The sequence below is a fragment of the Gambusia affinis genome, linkage group LG06 (assembly GCF_019740435.1).
Source record: "Gambusia affinis linkage group LG06, SWU_Gaff_1.0, whole genome shotgun sequence".
NCBI classification, from domain to species: Eukaryota; Metazoa; Chordata; class Actinopteri; order Cyprinodontiformes; family Poeciliidae; genus Gambusia; species Gambusia affinis.
Window position 1 is genome coordinate 21417588 of NC_057873.1, and position 23459 is coordinate 21441046.

General features: G+C 38.8%; 2 protein-coding genes across 8 annotated transcripts; one reads left to right on the forward strand and one right to left on the reverse strand.

Annotated features, from left to right (window-relative positions):
• The first annotated feature begins 800 nt into the window (after positions 1-800).
• Positions 801-9168, forward strand: mre11a (MRE11 homolog A, double strand break repair nuclease). 4 transcript variants are annotated; one of them, XM_044120638.1, is made up of 20 exons: positions 801-897; positions 1434-1489; positions 2011-2143; positions 2267-2427; positions 2513-2600; positions 2714-2855; positions 2938-3052; positions 3780-3965; positions 4049-4220; positions 4312-4392; positions 4467-4596; positions 5207-5307; positions 5415-5585; positions 5660-5719; positions 5792-5969; positions 7353-7451; positions 7556-7617; positions 8209-8270; positions 8397-8460; positions 8580-9168. In XM_044120638.1, the coding sequence occupies exons 2-20, from the start codon at positions 1470-1472 to the stop codon at positions 8619-8621; spliced, it is 2067 nt and encodes a 688-aa protein (XP_043976573.1). In that variant the 5' UTR covers positions 801-897; positions 1434-1469; the 3' UTR covers positions 8622-9168. The 4 variants fall into 4 exon arrangements, with proteins under 4 accessions (XP_043976573.1, XP_043976571.1, XP_043976572.1 ...); XM_044120636.1 differs by having other exon boundaries at positions 820-897; positions 8364-8460; XM_044120637.1 differs by having other exon boundaries at positions 825-875; positions 8364-8460.
• A 64-nt stretch (positions 9169-9232) lies between these two features.
• tmprss4a (transmembrane serine protease 4a) lies at positions 9233-23223 on the reverse strand. Of its 4 annotated transcripts, none has more exons than XM_044120641.1 (13): positions 20176-20534; positions 15697-15760; positions 14478-14609; positions 14143-14295; positions 13916-14039; positions 13701-13820; positions 11943-11986; positions 11253-11409; positions 10967-11133; positions 10566-10661; positions 10337-10470; positions 10047-10199; positions 9233-9963 (listed from the first exon to the last, which is right to left on the reverse strand). In XM_044120641.1, the coding sequence occupies exons 1-13, from the start codon at positions 20179-20181 to the stop codon at positions 9952-9954; spliced, it is 1362 nt and encodes a 453-aa protein (XP_043976576.1). In that variant the 5' UTR covers positions 20182-20534; the 3' UTR covers positions 9233-9951. The 4 variants fall into 4 exon arrangements, with proteins under 4 accessions (XP_043976576.1, XP_043976578.1, XP_043976579.1 ...); XM_044120643.1 differs by lacking the exon at positions 20176-20534 and adding an exon at positions 23080-23223 and having other exon boundaries at positions 9237-9963; XM_044120644.1 differs by lacking the exon at positions 20176-20534 and adding an exon at positions 23076-23206 and having other exon boundaries at positions 9237-9963.
• Positions 23224-23459: the final 236 nt, after the last annotated feature.

Here is a 23459-nt window from a genome sequence, read left to right on the forward strand (position 1 = left end):
TCAGTTCTTCCGCCATTTTGTGAGTGGCAACTTCATCTCAGAAACATAAAACGCTGCAGTCCTAATAATGACCATTTTCGGCGAATCAAGTTGATTAGCCGAATTAAGGAATTAATATAAGTGTCCATCGGATTAAATTTTATATTGTGTTTTGCATGCAATAGCAGTAAATGCGTGTATGTGATTTTAATAAATTTGTTATTATTATTATTATTATTATTATTATTATTATTATTATTATTATTATTATTATTATTATTATTATTATTATTATTATTATTATTATTATTATTATTATTATTATTATTATTATTATACACTGTTGCTTTATATTATTGTATGTACTGGATAATTTTTCTGCTACTTTGTCTTGACTGTATTATTCTTTCCGTTTTCCGTTTACTACTAATGTAATGAAAATGTTTAAAGTGAGAATATATCAGACCACCATTACTATTTGTAATTCAGAACCTTGAGCTTAATGTACAGAAATTCTATTGATTTCTTTAAAAATGAAAGTTGAATTTTACATTACTCTACTTTGTGTGTCGTGTTCACACACACAAAATTATATTGTTTTTGTATACCTTCCAACAAAAAATACCGCTGTTAATATGGCGAACGTGAAGTATCAAATATTGCTTTGCGGCGTCTATTCTTCAATGTCTATACATTTTAATTCGCGAGGAGAAGGTTCAACGGTGCTCCTACTCGGATAAACCAAGCGACCCACTGGTTTTGCGGAAATGTAGTTCTCTTCCTCGGAGATTGTTGTAGATCTAGTTTGTGATCACTTGGAATAAAAACTACAATAACCGTGAGCAATCTAAAGGGGGCGGAAATGACGTTTTGCAAGAGTTACCGGGATTTTCAGGGTAAATAGAGACTTCATGGGAGGTTGGTGGCAGGACTTTCAGTTTTATCTGTGTTTTATATGTTTTGTGTACTTATCAAGCCAATGTTACGCATCCATATCAAATGTCAACTAAAGCTAGCTTCCATGCAAAGAAAGCTGGTGCATTGCACCATAGGATTTTTTAAAATGCTAACTTTACTATCCCCACGCTAAAGTACCATTGAGTTATACTCTTCTGTTAGCTATGGCCGCCACTCTAGTTATTGTTAATTAGCACGGTGTCAATCCATACAACACTGAATAGCTATGTTTTAGAAGCTATAGCTAAAATTTCCGGAAATAATTTCATTTGGCGAAAATCAGGCTTTCTTTTAAAAAATAAATACATAAGATAATAACGTAGGCATTTCGACACTATGTCTTACTTTATGACTGATGGTTATAAAAAAAAAGTTAGAAAAATTGAAAGAAATCAACAGAGGATGTCTTAAGAAGCGGGATGCTTATATCGGGATTTCTGAGAATCTTTTAGCATGTCTAAAATCTACTTTGTCTGGATTGTCTTTGTTCTCTACAGGGGAACCAGCGTTTGAATAGAGCCTCTTGCATCGTCATGTCTTCAGAAAACACATTGTAAGTTTTCCATCCTGACCAGTTTCCCTTTTCCTTTTTGAAAAAGGCATCTCCACAGCATGATACAGCCACCACCATATTTCATGGTGGGTTTTTGTGTACCAGTTTAGTTAGATTGTACTCTTTCTCTTTTCAGATCAGTCCTTTATCACTATTATGCTTCAAACCTCTTTGCACTGGTCATCTGTTGGTATCAAATTAAAGGTAGCGAAATACAAATTAAATATATTCATACAGTGCCGATTAACAACAGATGTTGTCTCAAGGAACTTAATAAAAAACGAATAGGACATCCAGTGTATATAGATTACAATCATGCTGACTGATTTAAAGCTAATTACATACGACACAATTTGGTCCTAGTTGATAATGCATCCAAGTTTATCCGAATTTTTCAACTTGCAGAGGCAACATCTCCTCCTGAGGGTGTAGCAACAGTGGAGAGTTGATTGTGTTGTGTCTCTCTTAAAGATCAAATATCTGAGCTGTGTTTATCATCACATTTCATTTAATTTTTCTAGGGATGACGAGGATACATTCAAGATCCTGATTTCCACTGATATTCACCTCGGTTACCTTGAGAAAGACGCGATTCGCGGCAGCGACTCCTTCAACACGCTGAAAGAAATCCTGGAATGTGCCAAGGAGAATCAGGTGTGTGCGAATAGCTGTGATCCAGTGTGGAAGTCAATATTTACATCTTGTTTTGTCTGAACAATTTCCTTTCCCTGCTGTTCATCTATCTGCCCGATTGGTTTTTAATTTATTTTTCCGCAGGTGGATCTCATCCTGCTGGGCGGGGATTTGTTTCACGAGAACAAGCCGTCAAGACGATGCCTCCACAGCTGCATCACTATGATGAGGAAATACTGCATGGGAGACTCGCCTGTGACCTTCAACATCCTCAGTGACCAGACTATTAACTTCAACACAACACAGTCAGTTTTTTTTTTTGTTGCCTGTCTCTGTGGGTTTTCCATCGGTGTTGCATATGTACCGAATGAATGAATCATTGCGTTGTAGGTTCCCCTGGGTGAACTACCAGGATGAAAACCTGAACATTTCTATCCCTGTCTTCAGTATTCATGGCAACCACGATGATCCAACTGGGGTTAGTTCCTTCTGCTTGAAAAACAACGAGTACATCAAATACAAATGAATCCTGAATATATATTTCACTTTGTTTATCTGTGTGTTCATCCTTAAAATATCTTTTATTCCAAGGCGGAAGGTTTGTGTGCTCTGGACCTGCTGAGTGCCTCTGGTCTCGTCAATCACTTTGGTCACTCTCACTCTGTGGAGAGGATAGAGATTAGTCCAATCCTCTTGCAGAAAGGCAGCACCAAGCTGGCCCTGTATGGTCTTGGTAAGTTTGGGTTTCCTATTAGTTCCTATTTGTTAAATTCTCATCTACCTTGTACCTAAATTTTGTATGAATCCATGTTAAGGTTCGATCCCGGATGAGCGCCTGCACAGGATGTTTGTCAACAAGCAGGTTACCATGCTTCGACCCAAAGAGGATCGAGATAATTGGTTTAACCTCTTTGCAATTCACCAGAACAGGTGTGTTCTCAAACATGAGTGATGTGACCAGTTTTAAATTAGTTGGTAGAATTTGGATTGTGACAAATACAGTGCCTCGCAAAAATACTCAATCTAAAAAGTAGTGCACAATTGTGACATTGAAGACAATTTACCTTTTGTTTTTGTATTCAGCCCCTTCTGTTAAAATCTGTTGTCAGTATTTGAGGTTTGAACTTTAACTGGGCCATTCTAACATGTGTGCAGCCTTAAACCTAAACTGTTCCGTTGTCTCTCAGGGTTAAATCACTGAAAGTTGATCCTGAGAGATGCCATGCCACGTAGCCTAAGCATTAATGGCAGGTTCTTGAAGTGAACCAGATGCAGCAGACAGAAAGGTGGAGAGTGTGAGCAGTGCATACATGAGAGTGATTGACAATGCTAAGGCCCTCCTCTTGGCTGTGATTGGTTGATTTTGACCCAGCAGTGTATATCTGTAGTTGGCACAGTGAGAAGGCAGAAGAGGTTGATTTTTTTTTTCACAGATTATTTGTTTTTAGATATTTATATATGTATCTCTTTATAAAAGTTATGTATTGCTGCTTTAACTGATTGTCCCACTTGAACAGTGTTACTATGGGTTACCATGGGCCCTTTGGCTGCTTCTTCTCTGATTTACTACCAGGCCTGTCAGATCAGGTTCACAACCTTATCTTGCATAAGCAAACACCACTTTTGTTTTCTGTTGTTTTGTTTTTTTTCCGTTTAGGAGTAAACATGGTCCCACAAACTACATTCCCGAGCAGTTCCTGGATGATTTCATTGACCTGGTTGTGTGGGGCCATGAACACGAGTGTTTGATTACTCCAACGAGAAATGAGCAGCAGCTTTTCTATGTGACGCAGCCAGGAAGCTCTGTAGCCACCTCCCTGTCGCCTGGAGAGGCCGCCAAGAAGTAAACGCACACAAACCTCAGGGAATTTTGATTGCATTTTGAACAGCTGCAGTTTTCAAGCTTCTGCCGTTGTGCTCACTTAGGCATATAGGACTGCTTAGAGTCAAAGGTCGTAAAATGTGCCTGCAGAAGATCCCTTTAAAGACAGTCCGTCAGTTCTTCATCCAGGATGTTGTGCTGGCTGACTACGAGGACCTCTTCACACCTGATACTCCTCAGGTTACAAAGAAGGTGGAGAACCTGTGCTATGCAAAGGTTAGCGATGTTCTTCTTAAAATGCACTGCACTGGTTTAAGATTTCACTTTATCTGTCTCTGTTAATCTGTTCCTCCTTGTCCATATGCAGGTGTCTGAAATGTTAGAAGAAGCCGAGAGGGAAAGACTCGGCTGTCCACTCACACCGGAGAAACCTTTAATCCGACTGAGGGTGAGTTGAGTTCTGCTCTCATCGTTACGGCAGCGCTCAACCAGCAAATGAATTCCCCTTGTTCTCGTCTCTAGGTGGACTACAGTGGAGGTTTTGAAACGTTCAACACCTCTCGCTTCAGTCAGAAGTTTGTGGACCGTGTGGCTAACCCAAAAGATATAATCCACTTCCTCAGAAAGCGTGAGCAGAAGGAGGGCGTCAAAGGTCAGACTTTGCCTAAATATGCCTCTGCTGACTTTTTCTTTTTGAATCCAACACTGAGCCAAACCGATATAGTCCCAGTCAGAAGTCCGCATCCCCTCATTATGGGCATAAATTGAGGAATTTTATTCTTTTATGGACGCATCTTTGCTTTCCCTCTTCCAGGGTATTAATGTCACATTCATTCCAAAAGCTTGATGTTAGCCTTCTTTATCTCTCTGTGATTGTTATCTTGTTGGAAAATCCGGTTATCTCAGTTCGTTTTACAAAATCTGGAAGGTTGCTAAATGAAGGAACGGGACCCCAATTTGACAATTTTACACACCAAAAGAAATGTGGAAGTCAAAGGCTTAAAATCCAAGAAATAATCACACTCATGCAGATTATTACTTTCTGAACGTCTGACTGGAACTGTATTCAATAAGTTCAAGTTAATTAAATTTGAAACAAAATTCGGAAATAAAAGATCTTCCTTTTTTATACCGTTAGTGGATTCTTTTGTAAGACATCCAGGCGTTTTATATGTTAAGTATGTGTTATTTGTTTTACCTATTTGTTATTTAATTTTATTAAAAAATTAATATTAATATTAAAATTTTTTTATTAATTTTAGATGAGTTCAATGTCGACTACAACAAGCTAGTAAAACCAGCTGCCGTTGAGGGACTGAGAGTGGAGGACCTGGTTAAGCAGTACTTTGAAGCGGCTGAGCAGGTGTGTAAAGATTAAATGAAATGCTGACATCACTCGAAGGATTTAGTTTTTTTCCCGCACTTCATCTGATGTTGTCACTGTGTGTGTGTGTGTGTGTGTATTCGCAGAAGGTGCAGCTGTCCCTGCTGACCGAGCAGGGCATGGGGAAAGCCATTCAGGAGTTCGTGGACAAAGACGAGAAGGACGCCATCGAGGAGCTGATCACCTACCAGTTGGAGAAGACGCAGCGGCATCTTCAGAGCAGAGGAGTAACCACAGAGCAAGATATTGATGCCGAGGCAAGAGAGAGCTAAGCAAACCGTCGTGTCGTGTGGCGCTGTGACGGGCGGTTAACGGGATATTTTTTTTCCAGATTCAGAAATTCAGAGACTCCAAGAAGAATACGACTGAAGAAGAGGACGACATCAAGGAAGTAGGGAAGAATACCAACCGGGCTTTCAGATGACGTGAAGAGCTTGTGTGTCATTATGCGTTTGTGTCTCAGGCCATTAACAGAGCCAGAGCCCACCGGATGGAGCGAGGGGATCTCGATTTGTCTGACGAGCCCGCAGACGTTACCATGGACTCCGACGAGGATTCAGGGATGCTTCCTGCGCCGACCCGAGGCAGAGGACGAGGAGGCGGCAGAGGGCGAGGAAGTCGGGGCGGGGCTAAGGGTGGAGGTGAGAATCCCACGTGGATGTCAGGAGGTGCTTTTGGGAGATGCAGTGTTTTATTGATCAATTCTAGGGTTCCAACAATTAAAACTTGAACACACCTAAATACAGAAAAGACATTTAAAGAGACAAGGCTGCTTTTCAAGGTGTTCATGTCAGTCAAATAAAAATAGAAGCAAGAAAGTTACGTTTTGCTCAAATTGAACAAAAATAGCTTGACTTTATTGAATTAAAATCCAGTTTTATTCTCATTTCACAGCAGTATTGCAAGCTGCACCTTATTCCACTAACGTATCTCTGCAAATCTGATGACTTACCTCATATTAATAAAGTAAATCTGGCCTAAAGCAGCCGTGGGCATAACCATATTGGTTTGTGGTTTCATTTCAGCGTTTTATTTGTTGTTACTCTCTCTAAATTCAGCTACAATATGATCTTGAGATAAATGGCTGCTGCCATCCAGTCAAATACGTAACGGGTTCCTATTTTTATCAGACACCTAGAAAGACTGATATTAATAATGATGATATCTAAGATCTTCTGCTCACTGTCTTCATACAGGTGGAGACCTTTCTGCTAATTATTCACCAGGCATTCAGTGAACTATTGTAGTTGCAGCCAATTTGTTATTTATGTCAGTCCTAATTCACTGAAGAAGTCTACATAGCCGGAAAGCTAGTGTCTGATTTCTGGATTTGAATATGCAAACCGGCTGCACAGTGACGCAGTTGGTAGAGCTGTTGCCTTGCAGCAAGAAGGTCCTGGGTTCGATTCCTGGCCCGGAGTTTGCATGTTCTCCCTGTGCATGGTGGGTTCTCTCCGGGTTCTCCGGCTTCCTCCCACAGTCCAAAAACATGACTGTCAGGTTAATTGGTCTCTCTAAATTCTCCCTCGGTGTGAGTGTGTGTGTGTGAATGGTTGTGTGTCCTGTTTGTTTCTGTGTTGCCCTGGCGACCTGTCCAGGGTGAACCCCGCCTCTCGCTCGGGACGCAGCTGGAGAGGAACCAGCAACCCTCCCGACCCCATTAGGGACGAAAGGTGTACAGAAAATGGATGGATGGATGGAATATGCAAACCAGCTGGAATTTTCAAATGTGCTCTCAGTACGTCATTCTGGCCAGAATCTGGGCGTGGGCCGACCTGGCAAGTTCTTCACAGTTGAATTCGGATCCTAGGGCTTTGAAATGTCACCTGAGTTGTATAAAGTGGTAAATAAATAAGCCACCACTGGAGTCCTGCAGTGAGAGCCCTTTTGTTCATTTAATAAAACGTTTACTCAAATTGTCGTGAAGAACTTTCCATCTAATTCTGCGTTGCGGATGTGTGTGTGTGTGTGTGTGTGTGTGTGTTTTTTGTCTCATTAAATCTTATGTTCTTTGTTCTGTCCAGGTTCTGCTGCATCAGAAGCAAAGCCAGCCGGTCGGGGTCGGGGTCGGGGTCGTTCCCAGAGATCAGCACCAGCATCTCAAACCAGAAACATATTTCAGGGTAGAGGGGACTCTTCAATCATTAAGAACAATCCACTGAAATATTTTAGATTTTTTTTTTCCTATTTTCTCAATATTATGTCTTTATCTCTTCTTATTTCTCAGCTTTTCAGGCTACATCCCAAAGATCTCAAATAGGAGAATCAACTTCTTCTGCAGCCGAAGAGGTAAATTAACGAATAAACTGTGGGGTCCGTTGAGATTTTTTACTTTATTCAGCAACTCGAATGGATTTCAACATTTCTTTGTTGCTTATGTCTCAACTCTACCAATTTTAGAGTTTAGATTGGGGAAAAAAAAAAAAAAAATCCCAAGCCCAAGCCAACCCAAGTAATTAACTTATAAGTAATTAACTTTAATTACAGGTGCGAGCCTGAAGTCAATGTGACATATTACTTCAAATAAGATTTCACTGAAATTTGAAAACTCGCCACAGAAGCCCAGCCTAACCTGACCATCGAGCAAATCATTTTGGCCTGATGTGGCCCGAATTTCGGTTCGGTGTCGAGCTCGGACTGTAGAAATGATCAAATGAGAATTGAAAAAGAGAATTACAAAAACATAATGAAATGGAAAGTTGTAACAGAGAACCTGGCTAAAAACTCAAGCGACTAATTAAGTCAAAAATAATCATAAAAACATTCAGACAAGTCCTTGTGCAGCTTAATTCTAGAGCTCACCTGTCACTTGGAAAATATTCCTGCAGGCTTCATAATCGTAATGCATAATTCCTCTCCGTGCCGTTTGACCGTCTTCAGGTGATCATAGATGACTCAGATGAAGATATACCCGTAATGAAAGCTACCAGGCCGACTCCAAGGTTTGTGCTACGCCAACATTTAGCAGAGAAAAGTCAGAGATGCATATCGTTTCTTTTGGCCTCTAAGCTGAATTTTGTTCCTGTCAAACACAGATCTTCATCGTTGTCATCATCGTCCTTCCCCAGGTACAGTTCTCAGAGCCAGAGTCAGACATCTCGAGGAGTTGCTTTTGAAGACAGTGACGAGGAGGTATGAAGAAATATGGGAAGTTAGATTACCCATAGACTTTCCACATTTACATCTTATTATTTTGAAATACACAAACTAATCTTGACTCTTTTATCTTATTTGTTTTCATACGTTTGCAGGACAACCCATTCAAAGGCCACAGTCGTGGTTCAAGAAGATAAGCACGTCCATCAGTTGTGTTTAATTCAAAGAATTACTGTATGTGCCCCTGCAATGTTCCTCTGCCTTCTTAAATGATGACAATTTAATTTTACAACCAAAACTGCATGGGGTAAAAATGATGGAGTGCATCGGTTTCTGTTATTGTGGGGTTTGAAGAGTTTGAGCAGAGGAGTTTAGAAAATGTCAAGTTTGCACCTTCTTGTTTTCTTTCCATTTCCTGGAAGGTTCCTGCTGTTGTGAATCTTTTTTTTTTATTCACTGCCCTTTCTAAATATGGAAAAATAAAGTTGTCATATAAAATTACAAACATCTGTCCAGGATATTTCAAATCCCTGCCAAGGTTTTCATTCCTGATTTGCAGTTTATTATAGTTGACTAGATATCCTAAGAATCAGTTTGATGCCAGAACTAAAGTCAGTTGAAACTTGAAATATTTTCAAATGTTTAGAAACTTATTCATTTTACTAGTAATTATAATTTTGTTAAAATATTTATCCCAGTTTATGAAAAACACCTCACTAACAGGAATAAACTAATGTTGAATGGTTGAATACATTGGTACAGAGTGGTTTGTTCACATTTGTGAAGCAGACAACAAAATGAAAAACGTTAATTTCCCAGTTTTATTTTCACTTCAACATAACAGCCTCCAAGATGAGGAAAAGTTTATTATATATATATATATTATATGTACAAACTATTTACAAGTATATGTTAAAACCAAATAAATGTTAACACCAACATTTAATTTACATAGAAAGGTAAAAATGCACTTTTTAAAAATCCATAATGTGAGTATTCAGGAGTCACTCTGATACAATGAGATGCTATTTTTTGTTTCCAATTAGACTAAAATATCCTTGACTGTAAAAATCATAAATTACTGGGTCTTAAGTGGAGAGAAGGGTCACAAATCCAGCATCATAAAAGCATCCATTACTGCAAAAAACACACATCACTGAATCTGCTCTGACTGGCTTATTTTGCCAAAAAGTGCTTCCATATTAAAGAAAGAAAAAACAAAAGCTACAATACTTTTTGAAACATTAATTAGGCAACAGAAAGACACAAAAACAAACCTGTTCCCTGAGGTTAATGCAGACAAAATGGCACAATCTGTGAAAATAAATATGTCTGCATCCATACGTTAGCGACTCGGGGTAATGCAAACGTTACATTGAGAGCAGATAAGCATATTCAACTCTTCTCCCCCAAAGTCGTCTTATTTCCATACAGCAGTGCTAAAACAAGAACTTTGAGCTTCACAGTCTCTCTGTCTCAGGTGAAACTGCCTGAAATCCATCTAGTGGCTCCAGTCACAGTGGAACATCAAGGGTTTTTCTGAAAAAATAGAAGAAGAAAACAAAAAAACTGATGTAACTAAAGCCTGTAAAAATGGAGGTTCCTTTGTTTGCATGCAGTACCTCAATGACTGAATAGATCCAGTTGAGCATGTTATCCACGTTGCTGTAGACGCCGGGCCGGTTTTCCCGCGCGCAGCCATCACCCCAGCTCACCACTCCCACCAGATTCCACTTAGAGGAGGACAGGTACACCAAGGGGCCTCCGCTATCGCCCTGCAGTTTGAACCACAACACAAATGGCTCAGTATTAAAAAAAAATCTCAAGACATTTGCGAGAACAGAACAGCAACGACACGTCGTCAAGTATCTCAGTTTATACATTTAAATGGACCCCCACTGTAACTCATTACCTGGCAGGAATCCACGCCTCCCTTCAAGTTGCCAGCACAGATCATTCTTTGCGATATGCTTCCATAAATATTGGAACACGTCTTTCGATCAATCACCTCAATGTCAGCCTTTTGCAGTATAGTTGAAGTTTTCCCTGAAAAAGTAAAACAAATCTGCTGTAGCATTAGATTACCAAAGCAAAACTTTTTTTTTTTTTTTTTCCTCCCTTGGTTCATGTAAGAGTCTCACCATTTTCTCTCAGCAGTCCCCAGCCTGAAACAACCACAGGAGCTTTGTCAGGAAGGAGAAGGTCTTTAGGAGGGAGACACACCGGCTTACGTTTGTCTGATCATGAAGAAAGTTACAAAGGTGAGTTGAATTAGCTGCTTTTTCAAGCATGTACAATTACCACGTAAGAATCTCTACAGAAAACCAGTCAAAAAAAAAACAAAAAAACAAGTTAATCAGTTTGTTGATTTAAATTTAAAATTACATTGCAGTTTAAAACACTGAACACTGGATGTCAGTAAAGGGCTCTAGATAAATGTTCAGTAATTGTGGGATAAATGTTCAGAAAGGATCTGATCTGAGCGTGTTAAGATTTTGCGTGTTTTTTGCGTGTTTTTAGGTGTACAGCGTTAAAGCCTAACCTCCCAGTGAGATCGGGCTGCTCAGCCTCATCATTGCCAAGTCGTAGTCGTTTCTGGCTTCGTCGTATTTATTATGGATTATGATCTTGTCCACAGAGGAGCCTCCTAATGTTGTCATGTATGTCTCCCCTGACATCACTGTCCACCGACTCACCTCTTTGTTACTGCTGCAGGGGTCAGGTAGGGAGAGAGAGAGAGAGAAAGACAGGAAGGAGTAAAGGGGGTTTAATATTTCATGGCGAACCAAAATTGACAAGAAACGGCAAACAGTGGTGATTTTACTAACCTAAAGCAGTGGGCGGCAGTGACTATCCAGCGTGATGACACCAGTGAGCCGCCACATCTGTGCCCGCCATTCTGCAGGCTGACTTGCCAGGGATATTCCTCTATGTGGGCATCCACGCCACCAACGATGCGCTCCATATTGCCCCCCACTCCACAATCTGACTCAACACAGCAACGTTTATGAGAAACAGGGTTTAATGGCACCACCCACTAGCACATTTTGTAAACAATTTTTGTCCTGCTCTGTAACAGTGCCTAATTTTATATCAAAAGTTTGACAAATTATCACATAGTGATCACAAATGTTTGTCTTGTAATACTTGGTATCATGTGTTTGATAAAGGTGCATATTAAAAGTATATAATATATGGAGTAACAAGAGGACGGTTTTATAGTCTGTACAAATTTCATCCATTTGTACAGTAATGGATAAAATGACAGTGGCGTAAATGCAAGAAAAACAATGTCTATAAAGATTGTGGCCATTATTGTTATTATGTATGGTAGAGGGGGTTGTGAACTCTTAGTATCCTGGCAGCAGGAATAAACACACAGTGTTATGAGTTTCTAGGGGTTAGTTAGGCCTGCATGTGTGAAACTTGTCACCTCCGCTGAAACCTATTTTATGTCATAAAAACCCTGGAAACAATGCAGTCACATGACACACCTGTTTTCTAAAACCAGAACTCACCTGAGCATGTCAAAGAGACCACAGATCCAGTGCGGCACACGCTGCTGTTTGCAGAAAAAAGAAAGGGTGATAAGCCGAGATCTGTATATGCTAATGTTACAGAAAACAACTTAAATGATGGACATGTACGAATAATCTTTCCCCTGCTTCTCTAACCTCAACCCATGTTGAACTATGCCTCAGTTTTTGTTTCTTTTTGTCTGGTAAAGCACCTGTTTGTTCACTTTCGTAGAAAATGCATTTAAGGAACAAAAACTGGACTTTTCTCTGCACAACAGAGGATTACAGGAACAGAAACTTTGTAAAAGAAAATACAACAAGAGTCAAAAAGAAAAGTGGACTGAAGGGGGATTTTTGAACAGTAATAGCAGATTAATATTTATAGTATGTTAACTTTTGTTTGTTTCTTTATTTTTTATATATATAAATAAACATTTATATATATAAATATATATATATATATATATATATATATATATATATAAAAAATTCCCTTCTCACCCACCGCGGGTGGTGATTCTTCTTCCTCTTAGCTCGGGTCCTCTACCAGAGGCTTGGGAGCTTGAGGGTTCTGCGCAGTATCTTGGCTGTGCCTAGGACTGCACATTTCTGGACTGAGATGTCTGATGTTGTTCCTGGGATCTGTTGTAGCCACTGTTCCAGTTTGGGGGTGACTGCCCCGAGGGTCCCGATGACCACAGGCACCACTGTGGTCTTCACCTTCCAGGCCCTCTCCAGTTCCTCCCTTAGGCCCTGGTATTTCTCTAGTTTTTCATGCTCCTTTTTCCTGATGTTGCAGTCACTTGGTATTGCCACATCCACCACAACGGCTTTCCTCTGTTGTTTATCCACCACGACTATGTCTGGTTGGTTCGCCCTCACCATTTTGTCTGTCTGGATCTGGAAGTCCCACAGGATCTTAGCTCGGTCATTCTCCACTACCTTCGGGGGTGTTTCCCACTTTGATCTTGGGGGTTCCAGTCCATATTCTGCACAGATGTTTCTGTACACTATGCCTGCCACTTGGTTGTGTCGTTCCATGTATTCTTTCCCTGCCAGTATCTTGCACCCTGCTGTTATGTGTTGGACTGTCTCAGGGGCCTCCTTGCACAACCTACACCTTGGGTCTTGTCTGGTGTGGTAGATCTGGGCCTCAATTGCTCTGGTGTTTAGGGCCTGTTCCTGGGCGGCCATGATGAGGGCCTCTGTGCTGTCCTTCAGTCCAGCTTTTTCCAGCCATTGGTAGGACTTTCTGATGTCAGCCACTTCGGTTATTTGCCGGTGGTACATCCCATGCAGGGGCTTGTCCTCCCATGATGGTTCCTCCGGCACCTCAGGTTCTGTTCCCCATTGTTTGAGACATTCACTGAGCACATTGTCTGTTGAGGCTTTGTCCCTGATGTATCTATGGATCTTGGATGTCTCGTCTTGGATAGTGGTATATAGTATATATATATATATATACTATATATATATAGTATATATATATACTATATGAGTCAAGAAACTCGTATAGTATATATATACTATATATATAGTATAGTATATATATACTATATATATATAGTATATAGTATATATATATATATATATATATATATATATATATATATATATATATATATATATATAGGGAGATCTTGTGGCCTGCTCAGATGGCTTGAAACCTTAATTTGGCCATAAATCATCCCTGCAAGTGCCACGAACACACAAGACTTTAAAAAAAAAAAAACATGAGGAAAACTGTGTTGTTCTCACCGATCAATGGTTGCCTGATGTACTGGTGTGCTTCCACTCCCGCTCCTGACTGCCGTGAATGGTCCAGTTTTTAAAGGATACGGCAAAGACCCAACATTGACATTGTTGCTTGTTGGGGATCTGTTCACGGAGAATAAAGGAGAAAGGGGAGGCTCCATGTAATCCAAGACCAAACAACCAGTTTGGTAAGTCGTGGCGTTATTGTTAAAACTCACTTTGTGTAACCTAGTTGATTGCAAGCAGTCTCGGTGTGCTGTGTGCTCCAGTCGTCGCTGCAGACGGTCACCCATGTTTTGCCATTGAACACTTGGAGGACACGGTCAGCAGAAATTAGACGCACTGAAAGGGACAAGGGGGAGAAAAAAAAATTATGATTTTGCTTCAAAATTCTAGTTTTGCTTAAAAGAACAATATGTGAAAATGTCAGGTGTTTCAGTTGTACCTGGAAATGTTTCGTTTTCTGTGAATTCTGACAAACAATAAGCCTCATCTTCTCCTTGAGAGCAATCAAAGTTCCCATCACAGGATTTAGCGAGTGGGATGAACTTCGCTGAGCTTGTGCAGTAGAAGTAATAGCTTTCAATTAGCTTCTTAACTGGAGGGGAGAGGAGAATATGGGTTGGAAATGTGTGACACTAAATCCTGGAAATGATTCTTTACATAGAAACATTTGTTCTGCTGAAATGCAAAGGAAAGTCTTGTTTGAAATAGCAAACTCGTCTGTATCCTCAGAAAGAACATTCGTAACATATAATGTTATCAGGAATTGGGACTTACTAAAATATCCTGCAGTGACCAATGTGGCCACAATCACAACTGCTATCAGAATCCAGATGAATATTTTCCTCCTCTTCAACGCCTTTTCTTTTGGGTTCGTGATGGGTTTTTTGCAAACAACTTCCTGTGGATCTGCAAAAGAACAAAGTAAAAAAACAAAAAAAAAACAGTCAGAACATCAAAGACGGAAAAATAAAATATAATCAAGAACAGAGGTCTTCAACACCAGTCGTTGACTGCATACTGAAGATGTCCATCAGCCATTTGATGCAGGTGTGTTGGACCGGGGACACATCTAAACGATGCTGGACATTGAGGGCTAGAGCTGAAAGAGTCTGATCTAGGACTTGTAAAGAAGCCAGAAAAGGACCTGACTGGGATTCAAGAGTTTTGCCCCGCAGTTTCAAATGTTTTGGCTTCCTGATCCCACATTCAATCTATCATTTTATGTACGCTGATGACCTGGCTGTCCCCTGGTTTTCAGCTGTTACTGAATATCGGCTCTGATTATGGGTTGAGGTTTGATGTACAGTATAATGCTAAGAAAACGTTTGTACTAGTGTCTAGGACTAAAGCAGACAAACAACTTTGTTTCCCTGATTTTTTTTTCCTCAGGGCAAGTTAAATATTTGTTCCAAAACTAAATATCTCGGTCACTACATCACAGACCAGCTCTGTGATGATGATATTTATTGGCAGTGTGGCATGTTGTACGCCCAGGCAAACATTCTGGGGAGGAAATTTCGTATGTGCACTTTTAAAAATATGTCTGTTTAAAGCTTACTGCACATCCTTGTATACAGCTTCTTTGTGGTGTAAATTAAGAAAAGCTAGCATGCAGGTTGCTTATAATGACTCCCTGAGAAGTCTGCTTAACAAGCCCAGGTTCAGCAGTGCAAGAGAGATGTTTTGGAACGCACATGTCAGAACATTCCAGGCACTTGTGAGAAATCTGATATGCAAGTTCATGTGTCGTTTGTGCAGCTCATTGAACAGTTTTGTTGTAATGTTTATCACATCCCTCTCTCAGTGCGCTAAGATACCAGTCGGCTCTGTGGAAACATTGCTATGCAAGTGTTCTATAAGATTTTATTTTAGTTTTTTATATGTCGTGTTGTTGTGTATCATCTCTTTGTGGACCATAAGTCTGTTGAACAAAGCAATCAATCAATCAATCAATCAATCAATCAATATAACAAGAAATGGACTCTTAACTTACTTAGCATACTCGAAAAATTTGATAAGTCGATATCTGCTGGTTCCTGAAATGATGACCGAGATGACTGAGGACAGAAGACAACAGATATCAGATGAGCAACAGGTGTCTGTGAAACCAGGGCCAGATTTCAGAGGAAGTGTGGCCCAGTTTCAGTGAAAAGTTCAGTAAAAGTTCTCCTTAAGCAGGCGGTTTAGAACGCATTAAAAATTATAGGTAAACCCAAAATTATTCACATCTCTGCAAGATTGACACTTATAATTCAACTTAGACATGAATTTCCTAATAAAGAATACAGGCAGCCTGCAAAAGATAAGCCACTATACAAAAAGTATACATATATAAAAAACAACCTACATTTTAATAAGTGTTTATAACATTTTTAATGGAAAATACTTAATTAGAATTGGAACAATCAAACTCATTTTGTAATTGTTGATTAGTTTTTGCATGTTTACATTGATAAAAGGAAAAAAAAAATCAAAAAAATCTAGCAGTTCATTTGAAAGGAGGTTTTCGATCCAAATAATATAAATATTCATGTTTGCATCTAGCAAATCAGCAGTCAGTGAAATGTACGAAATATGTGAAGCCTGACTTTTATTACCACCAAGTAGCTTGGTTGTCATAATTTTCAAATAGTTGGTTATTTACATAAAATACCCTTGTTGAAGTCTGTCCTTGGACACAAAGCATAAGGTTTAACTTAGTAGAAAATATACAATAAGAAAGGAGGCCTGAAAGCCTGTGACAAAAAACTGTGAAGAATAGAAAAGGAAGCAAGACAGCTATGGTGTGTTTATAGGTGAAGAACCAGAACGCTGCACGACACATGGAACATTTTTTTTTTGTACAAATATGAGTTGTCAAATTACCACAGTGTTATTTTCTGGTTTTCTATTAGATGCAATCAGATCAGTCCAACCCCACACTCAAAAGAACACGTGCATGTGCATGTGCTGCAAATGATCAAGTGTGAAAAATTTAAATCACCAAGAGCTGCTTGGACGGATGCAATACTGGGCTGGCTTGGATCAAAACGTCAAGCCAACTCTGCCTGCCGATATCTGAGCAGTAGAGAGAGACGCTTACTTCCAACCCCTTTTCAGTCTGAATTGCTGGGATACCAAAGCTCATAGAGGGAACATCCTAATGACTGAAAAGAAATACCAGAAAAAAAAAACGTGGACGTTATGATGTCTTTTCAGTCTTTACCACTGCGTTAATGTCGTCCTCTACAAATGTCATCCAACCAAACTGCAAAGTCTGTGAGCTCTGATGATTGAGCTGTTCATCTGCAACACATTGTGGGGAAAAAAGCGACACCGATGCAAATCGATGTAGAGCTGCATCTTCGACCACAGGAGCCACAGGCTGAGGGCTCATTGTACTTGATGTTTCTCATTAAAAGGCATAGGTGGAGCACAGAAACCCAATAGCACCGACCGTGCAAGTCTGTACATGGTGTACCCGACAAATATATGTGATAAGATCCTATCAGCTGATCTTTAATGGGAAACAAGCAAATGATACATAAATGTTAGATTTTAATGTATTAGGCTTGACCTCCATGTAAATCTGGGAATGGAGACATTTTATTATTAATTAAAGAAATTATTAGGAGGAAAATGGGGTGAAATTTTATCTCCCCATTGGTGAAATTCTGACCAGCTGCTCTCAAAAGTGGAAATCTTTGCTTTCCGGTCTTTCTTACGCTGTTGTAACAAATTATGCTTAAATATTGCACTATTCTAGCCGGGCGTGTCTGAATCGGAAAATAGACTAAAGGATAAAAAAACCCTGTAATTAACCAATAAGAAAGGCATTTATGTTATTCTAGATCACTACAATGTTTGTAATGTTGGAGCCATAAATAATATTAGCCTTTATCTGATCTACAGTGTGTTGCACAACAACTGTTGAGGTGCTTCTGAACACCTGAACAGCCCGATGCAACATCTGTAGATGAGATCGATGAGCTCTGAAGAGGATTTCAGCAAGTTCACTACAGCTGACTACACAATCCAAGTCAAGTTTAGAGACTGACGCAGACTTTACAGCTTCAGGGTTCTCTGTTCTTTTAATCTGAGGATTTCTTTTGACACGCTGATTTCTACCTTTGAACATCGCATGAGTTTCTTGACTCAGTCTGTCCTAGGTGTTCTGTTTTTATTCTTTATTACATTTCAGAGAAATTCTTTGTTGCCTGTCTTGAGACCAGGAAAAGATGTGTCTGCTTGCAGAATCGTTGATGCCTAACCCCTAACCCTCTTCACTGGTGGTCACGAAATTCCCGGTGCGTCACTTCCTTGGGTGGCCAGAAACTTTCTGAAAAGCAGCTTGACCTCTGTCCTTGATGTTCTTAATTTGATAAACAGTTGAGTTGGGTGTGACCTTATTAGAAGTAGCATATTTGCACGCGAGGCCTTCTTCATTGCAAAGCACTGGATGAAGCCTGTGTTACCGTAGTGGTAACCATTGTTGTCCAAACAACAATGCTCTCCTGCACCACTCCCTTTTAAAGCGCCTTCATCGCGCTTTTCAATTTGTACAAAGCAGGAGTCCGTTTCGAATGTACCGTAATTATTCTTCAAATCAACATATTTATTCATAACATGGGAGCAATTTATGTTTTATTAGGCAACATTAACTAATTTTTCTCAATGCTAAATCTCTGATGGAGCCTTGAAAGGTAGCACTATTGCAAGATCCTCCATCTTTTCTGTTTTTCCATATATAAATTTTATGCATATAGAATCGTGTAAAATATTTTGTGAATTGTTAAGATGTAAACACACTTAGTCGTGGCTGCACTCATCACAAAGATGTCCTGGGGCTATAGCTTCTGATAACTAGAATTAATTTGAATTTATTTGAATCTGGTTTGTGCAGCTCTGCAGCTGCACAAACCGACAAATAATCCTGTTTGATCAGTGTTTACTGCTCTGTTGGGTAATAAGGAAGTGTCAACATTGAAAATTAGACAAGAGAAGTCTAATGCACAAATAAAGCACAGCTCATTTTGAGCTTCTCTAAAAACAATGAAGTTTTAATAAACAGATGGTTTGGTTGAAGAAACCAAACCATCTGTTTGGTTCCTTAAACCAAACAGATGGTTTAAGGAACTCTTTGCTTTGTCCGTTGTTCTACTTTTCAGCTTGTTCTACTAGTGTTTCACACAGCCTTTAGATTGCAACCATGTTTACAGCACAAACACATTCTAAAGATCTGTGAGTTTGCCCTACATTTCATGATTTGTTTGTTACAAGACACAGAAAAAGCACACTCGTCTACTTCAAATAAAAGGAGCAGCAGATATACAGACAGAGAATGTTGCTGAACAGGTTTTTTTGTGCATTATATTTTGTAATAATAGGTTTTGTTGATAAGACCCCATGAGGCATTTTGGTCACATCTATAGTGAAGAACACTTTATACATGTCTCCATTTTTTTTTTTTTTTTTTTTTTTTTTATGAGGAATTTTCCATTCGAAGAGTTATTTTATCCTACTTTCAATTCTTTTCCTTTTTACATTATGGCCTTGACAACTACTTTTTTTTGTAATAAGTCAAGGATTGGCTACTTTCTTTAAGATATTAATATTAAGTGACAAAAATAAAGTCTCATTGTATTAGAAACTTCATTCTCGTTTTAGAAAAAAATATAATATATAAATATCGATACATCTGAACAATTGAACAGATTTCAAGAAATCAATGTCATGATAAGAAACGTTGCTGGTGTAAAGCCCAGGACAGTCTTCGGAAATAGATTTTTCATCTCGATGAGTTTCTTTTCCTGGTTTCAATCAAACAAACAAATTCTAGCAGGAAACTAGGTCACCAACACCTGAAAGTGTGCCGTAAACTCAGCGTATCGAGAATACAGGGAGGATGAAACTAGTCATGACAACCTGGGAAACCAGAAACATGGCTGCAAAACACTGGGAATTGAACAAACAATTTCTGAGAGCAGTGGGTTGTTTTTGTTCCCCGAAATATCATGACACACTCGGCATATTTTGTAAGACGACGTCTTAAAATAACACGACGGTTTATACATAAACCTGTCTGTGAGTCACACACAAATCTCTTTTTGTTTTTTTAAGTCATATTAATCCAATAGTTATTTTAGTTAAGAGTTTTTGAGACGCTATCCAGCTTTAACAAAGACAAGTATAACTGGGTCATGGAGGAGAATAGACAGCTGAGGTATGTAAAAACAAAAATATAACATGAGATAATTCATTTATGTGACGGAACAAAGTCCAAAATGTCCAAAATAGGAAGTACAAATTCAGAAGTTTTTTACCCAACTACACTTCAGAAACTGATTAACATGATTCAACCTAAGAAGTCACCACATTTAATTTTGCAGTGTTTTCAAGCTTGTTTCAGGGATTTGGTCAAATAGTCAGACCAATCATAACTACTAGACGGTTGCCTTAAAAAAAAATGAACAGCCCTGTATGCTATACTTACCCCCATGATGGATATACTTGTCCTTTTTTTCGGTAAATAGAAAACCACTGCCCTTTCCTCAGTAGGTGCTGTCCTCTATATTCTCCTTCTTCTTCTTCTTCTGCCTTTTGTCACCTTTTTTCCCCCCACTGGTTTTAACAGGAAAACCTGGAGCGGTCCTGTCCCGGTCTCCCTTCCCTTTTCAATCTACACCTGCGAAACTGAATCTAGCTTGAAGGACGCCTGACCTCCACCTCTGTGCTGTAATAAAGCGTGCCGGTGTACAGGGCCGAGCGTTGTTGTTTAGAAAGGAGCTTCTTCCTAATAACCCGAGGTCTTCTGACAGAGCAAAACTAAATCCAGGTAACACGACACTTTACCCGTCTTACCTGCATTTCCGCTTTGTTGTCCCTCCTCCTCCTAATATCTTATCTGACAACTTCAAACAAACAAAACAAAGGCAGCACTTTACTTTTATATTATACGTCTATTCTTTTCTATAGCGCTTACTAGTCAGGATTTCCTGAATTGACATAAACTATTATACATTTAAGTGTAAAAAAGAAGCACGTTGCTAAAAGACAAAACATGTCTGCAGCTGCACGCTGCTGCTTAGGCGTGCCCGCCTGCTTTGTTTTGACAGTGAAATGCTCAGCTGGAATCAGTCAGTCAAACTGACTCAGAAACCCAGCGTCAGGTGAACTTTGAGATTAGTTCGTTTTAATCTGCACGTCAACATAAGATACTTAAAACGACTGGGTAAATCTACTGTATGAAATGGTACGGCGAACTGTCAAGTCATGCATTTAAAGTTGGATATTTCCCTAAATGTGAGCCCTTTTTTTTTTTATCTGAAGAAAATGTGATAGTTCTTGAATAAATGTAATGTTTATTACTACGTACAGGCATATCATTGAAGATCAGATTAACTCAATTCATTGTCTCATTTATTTTTATTCAACTTTTTTATATTTTGTCTTTCTGATTGTTTCCTAATTTTTATGAAACTCTACATTGTAGAAGTAGCTATTTACGATTCTTATACCAGACTTATATTTACATCCAAATAAACAAAACACGCTACAATTAAGGATTAAAATCGAGAATCCCTGCTTAGTTTTTCAGTTTTAAACCTATTAAGTGGCCTAAAGAGCCACACATACCAGATATATCAGACTGCCAAGACTGAGTTCATAACAAACTGTTACACCGCTTTCAGGGTTTAATTGTCTTTCAAGGACACAGGTCACACTTCTGGTAACTCTGTTATTTAAGATAAAAGTTAATCCAGTGAAATTATTATAGGAAACCAACCGCAGGCAACAAGATAGAGGAATGGGGGCGGAGTCTAGGTTGAAAGTTTGAGAAGTGAGTGATCAGGATGGCAGAAGAGAATGAGCCTTTGTTACAAACAGTAGCAGATAGTCTTTACTGATCTCAGATACCTGATGCTCACTTCCAGTATTTCCTCACCTTCCACCACTTGCACCTGATGACTCATAAATCATTCTCGTACAAGCAACCTCAGTATGATCGTAGCTGAAGGCACTATGAAAGCCTAGATAAATAAAATTTTTGTAAATAAAATAAAAGGTCTTGCAGATATTTCTCGCAAATGAAGTTCGCACTCAATTTCTGCAAAACAGCTTCTGTTAATCCAGTTGTTATTCCGTCATGCTATTTCCACGATGCCTCGGAGCTCCACCCCAGTGGAATGAGTAATTCTGTTTTGATGTGTTTCCCTGAGCTAAGGAGATCAACATGCAACTTAGAATTTAGATCAAATGACCTGGAAGTTTATTTGTCTCTGCTCCTGTCCATTCAAGCCAGATTCATCTCCAAGCAGAACCTGCCTGGTTCCACGCAGCTTTTCTCCATTTTCACACCCAGGGGTGTGCATAAATTGGGGAACGATTCGTATAATTCCAAAGGCCCCCCGACACAAAATAAATTGTTTTATTAATAATAATAATAATAATTTTAAAAATATATATATGTAGGAGTCCACATCAACAATTAAATGAATGGTATCTTCACCTTTCCTTAGATTTGGGAGTAAAAATTTAATTCTTTGTTCCAGCTTTAGCGTAGCAGTCAGCAGAGGACAAGAACAACAGCGAGAAAAACCATACTGCCTAGGATGATAATAATATAAAGTTTCCAAAAGGAAGGCAAGAGAAAAAAGAAAACGTGATGTTGTATAGAGTCAAATATATATATATATATATATATATATATATATATATATATATATATATATATATATATATATATATATATATATAAAAAAATATATATATATATATAGACAAACTGTCCGTATATCTATATATATATATATATATATATATATATATATATATATATATATATATATATATATATATATCTGAAGGGAAATGCATTAATTATATCTGAAATAGTTTAACACTTAATGAGTGTTTATATATATATATATATATATATATATATATATATGACTATATTATAGTTGTATATTATTTTGCAAATGGCATTCAGATTTATTTTTAGCTTTTTATATCTATCAGATTTAAGTTCAAGGAGACTACCCTTGAACTTAAAGGACTCTACCCTTTAAACAGATTACAAAACACTCATTGAAGATTATTTCCATGTGAACAGTTCGTTGTTCCGACCAGAAAAGCAAATAAACAGTTAAAGTTTGACAGAAAGAGACCAAAGTTTGAGTTGTCAGACTTAAACCTGTCAGACAGTTCACATGCCAGTCATTTTTATCTTCTCCGTAATTACTCCATTATTGTAAGCCATTGAAACACACAAAGACAATTAACTTTACGACATCAAAACAAGTTTAGGTTTGAATTTGGAAATAAAGGAGGAAGTAATAAAAACGTCTTAGTAATTACATTTACACAATCATTATTATAGTTTATGCTCACCTACCACGGAAGATTTTTTTTTGTTCTGTAGTTGCTGGTGAATGTAGAATCCAAAAAGTATCAAGAAAATTGGACAGAGATCAATAGTTCCTGTTGGAGATTGTTCATTCTTTTCCTCTAAGGACCTTCAGGACTAACATTTATAGCTCCAACAAGCAAACACCCTCCAATGTTTCTTCATCCCACCACTCCGCCCTCCTCTTCCTGCAAAGCAAACACACACACTCTCTTTCTCACTACGTCTTTGAACACACACCATCAGCCCTCTCCCTACATTCAACCCCCCTCTTCCCACTGCCGTCCACCAATGAAGGTGTTTTATCCTTTGTTTTCGCACTTAGGCGTAAATTTTGTGAAACTTAATATTGGGCTTTAGGCACCTTG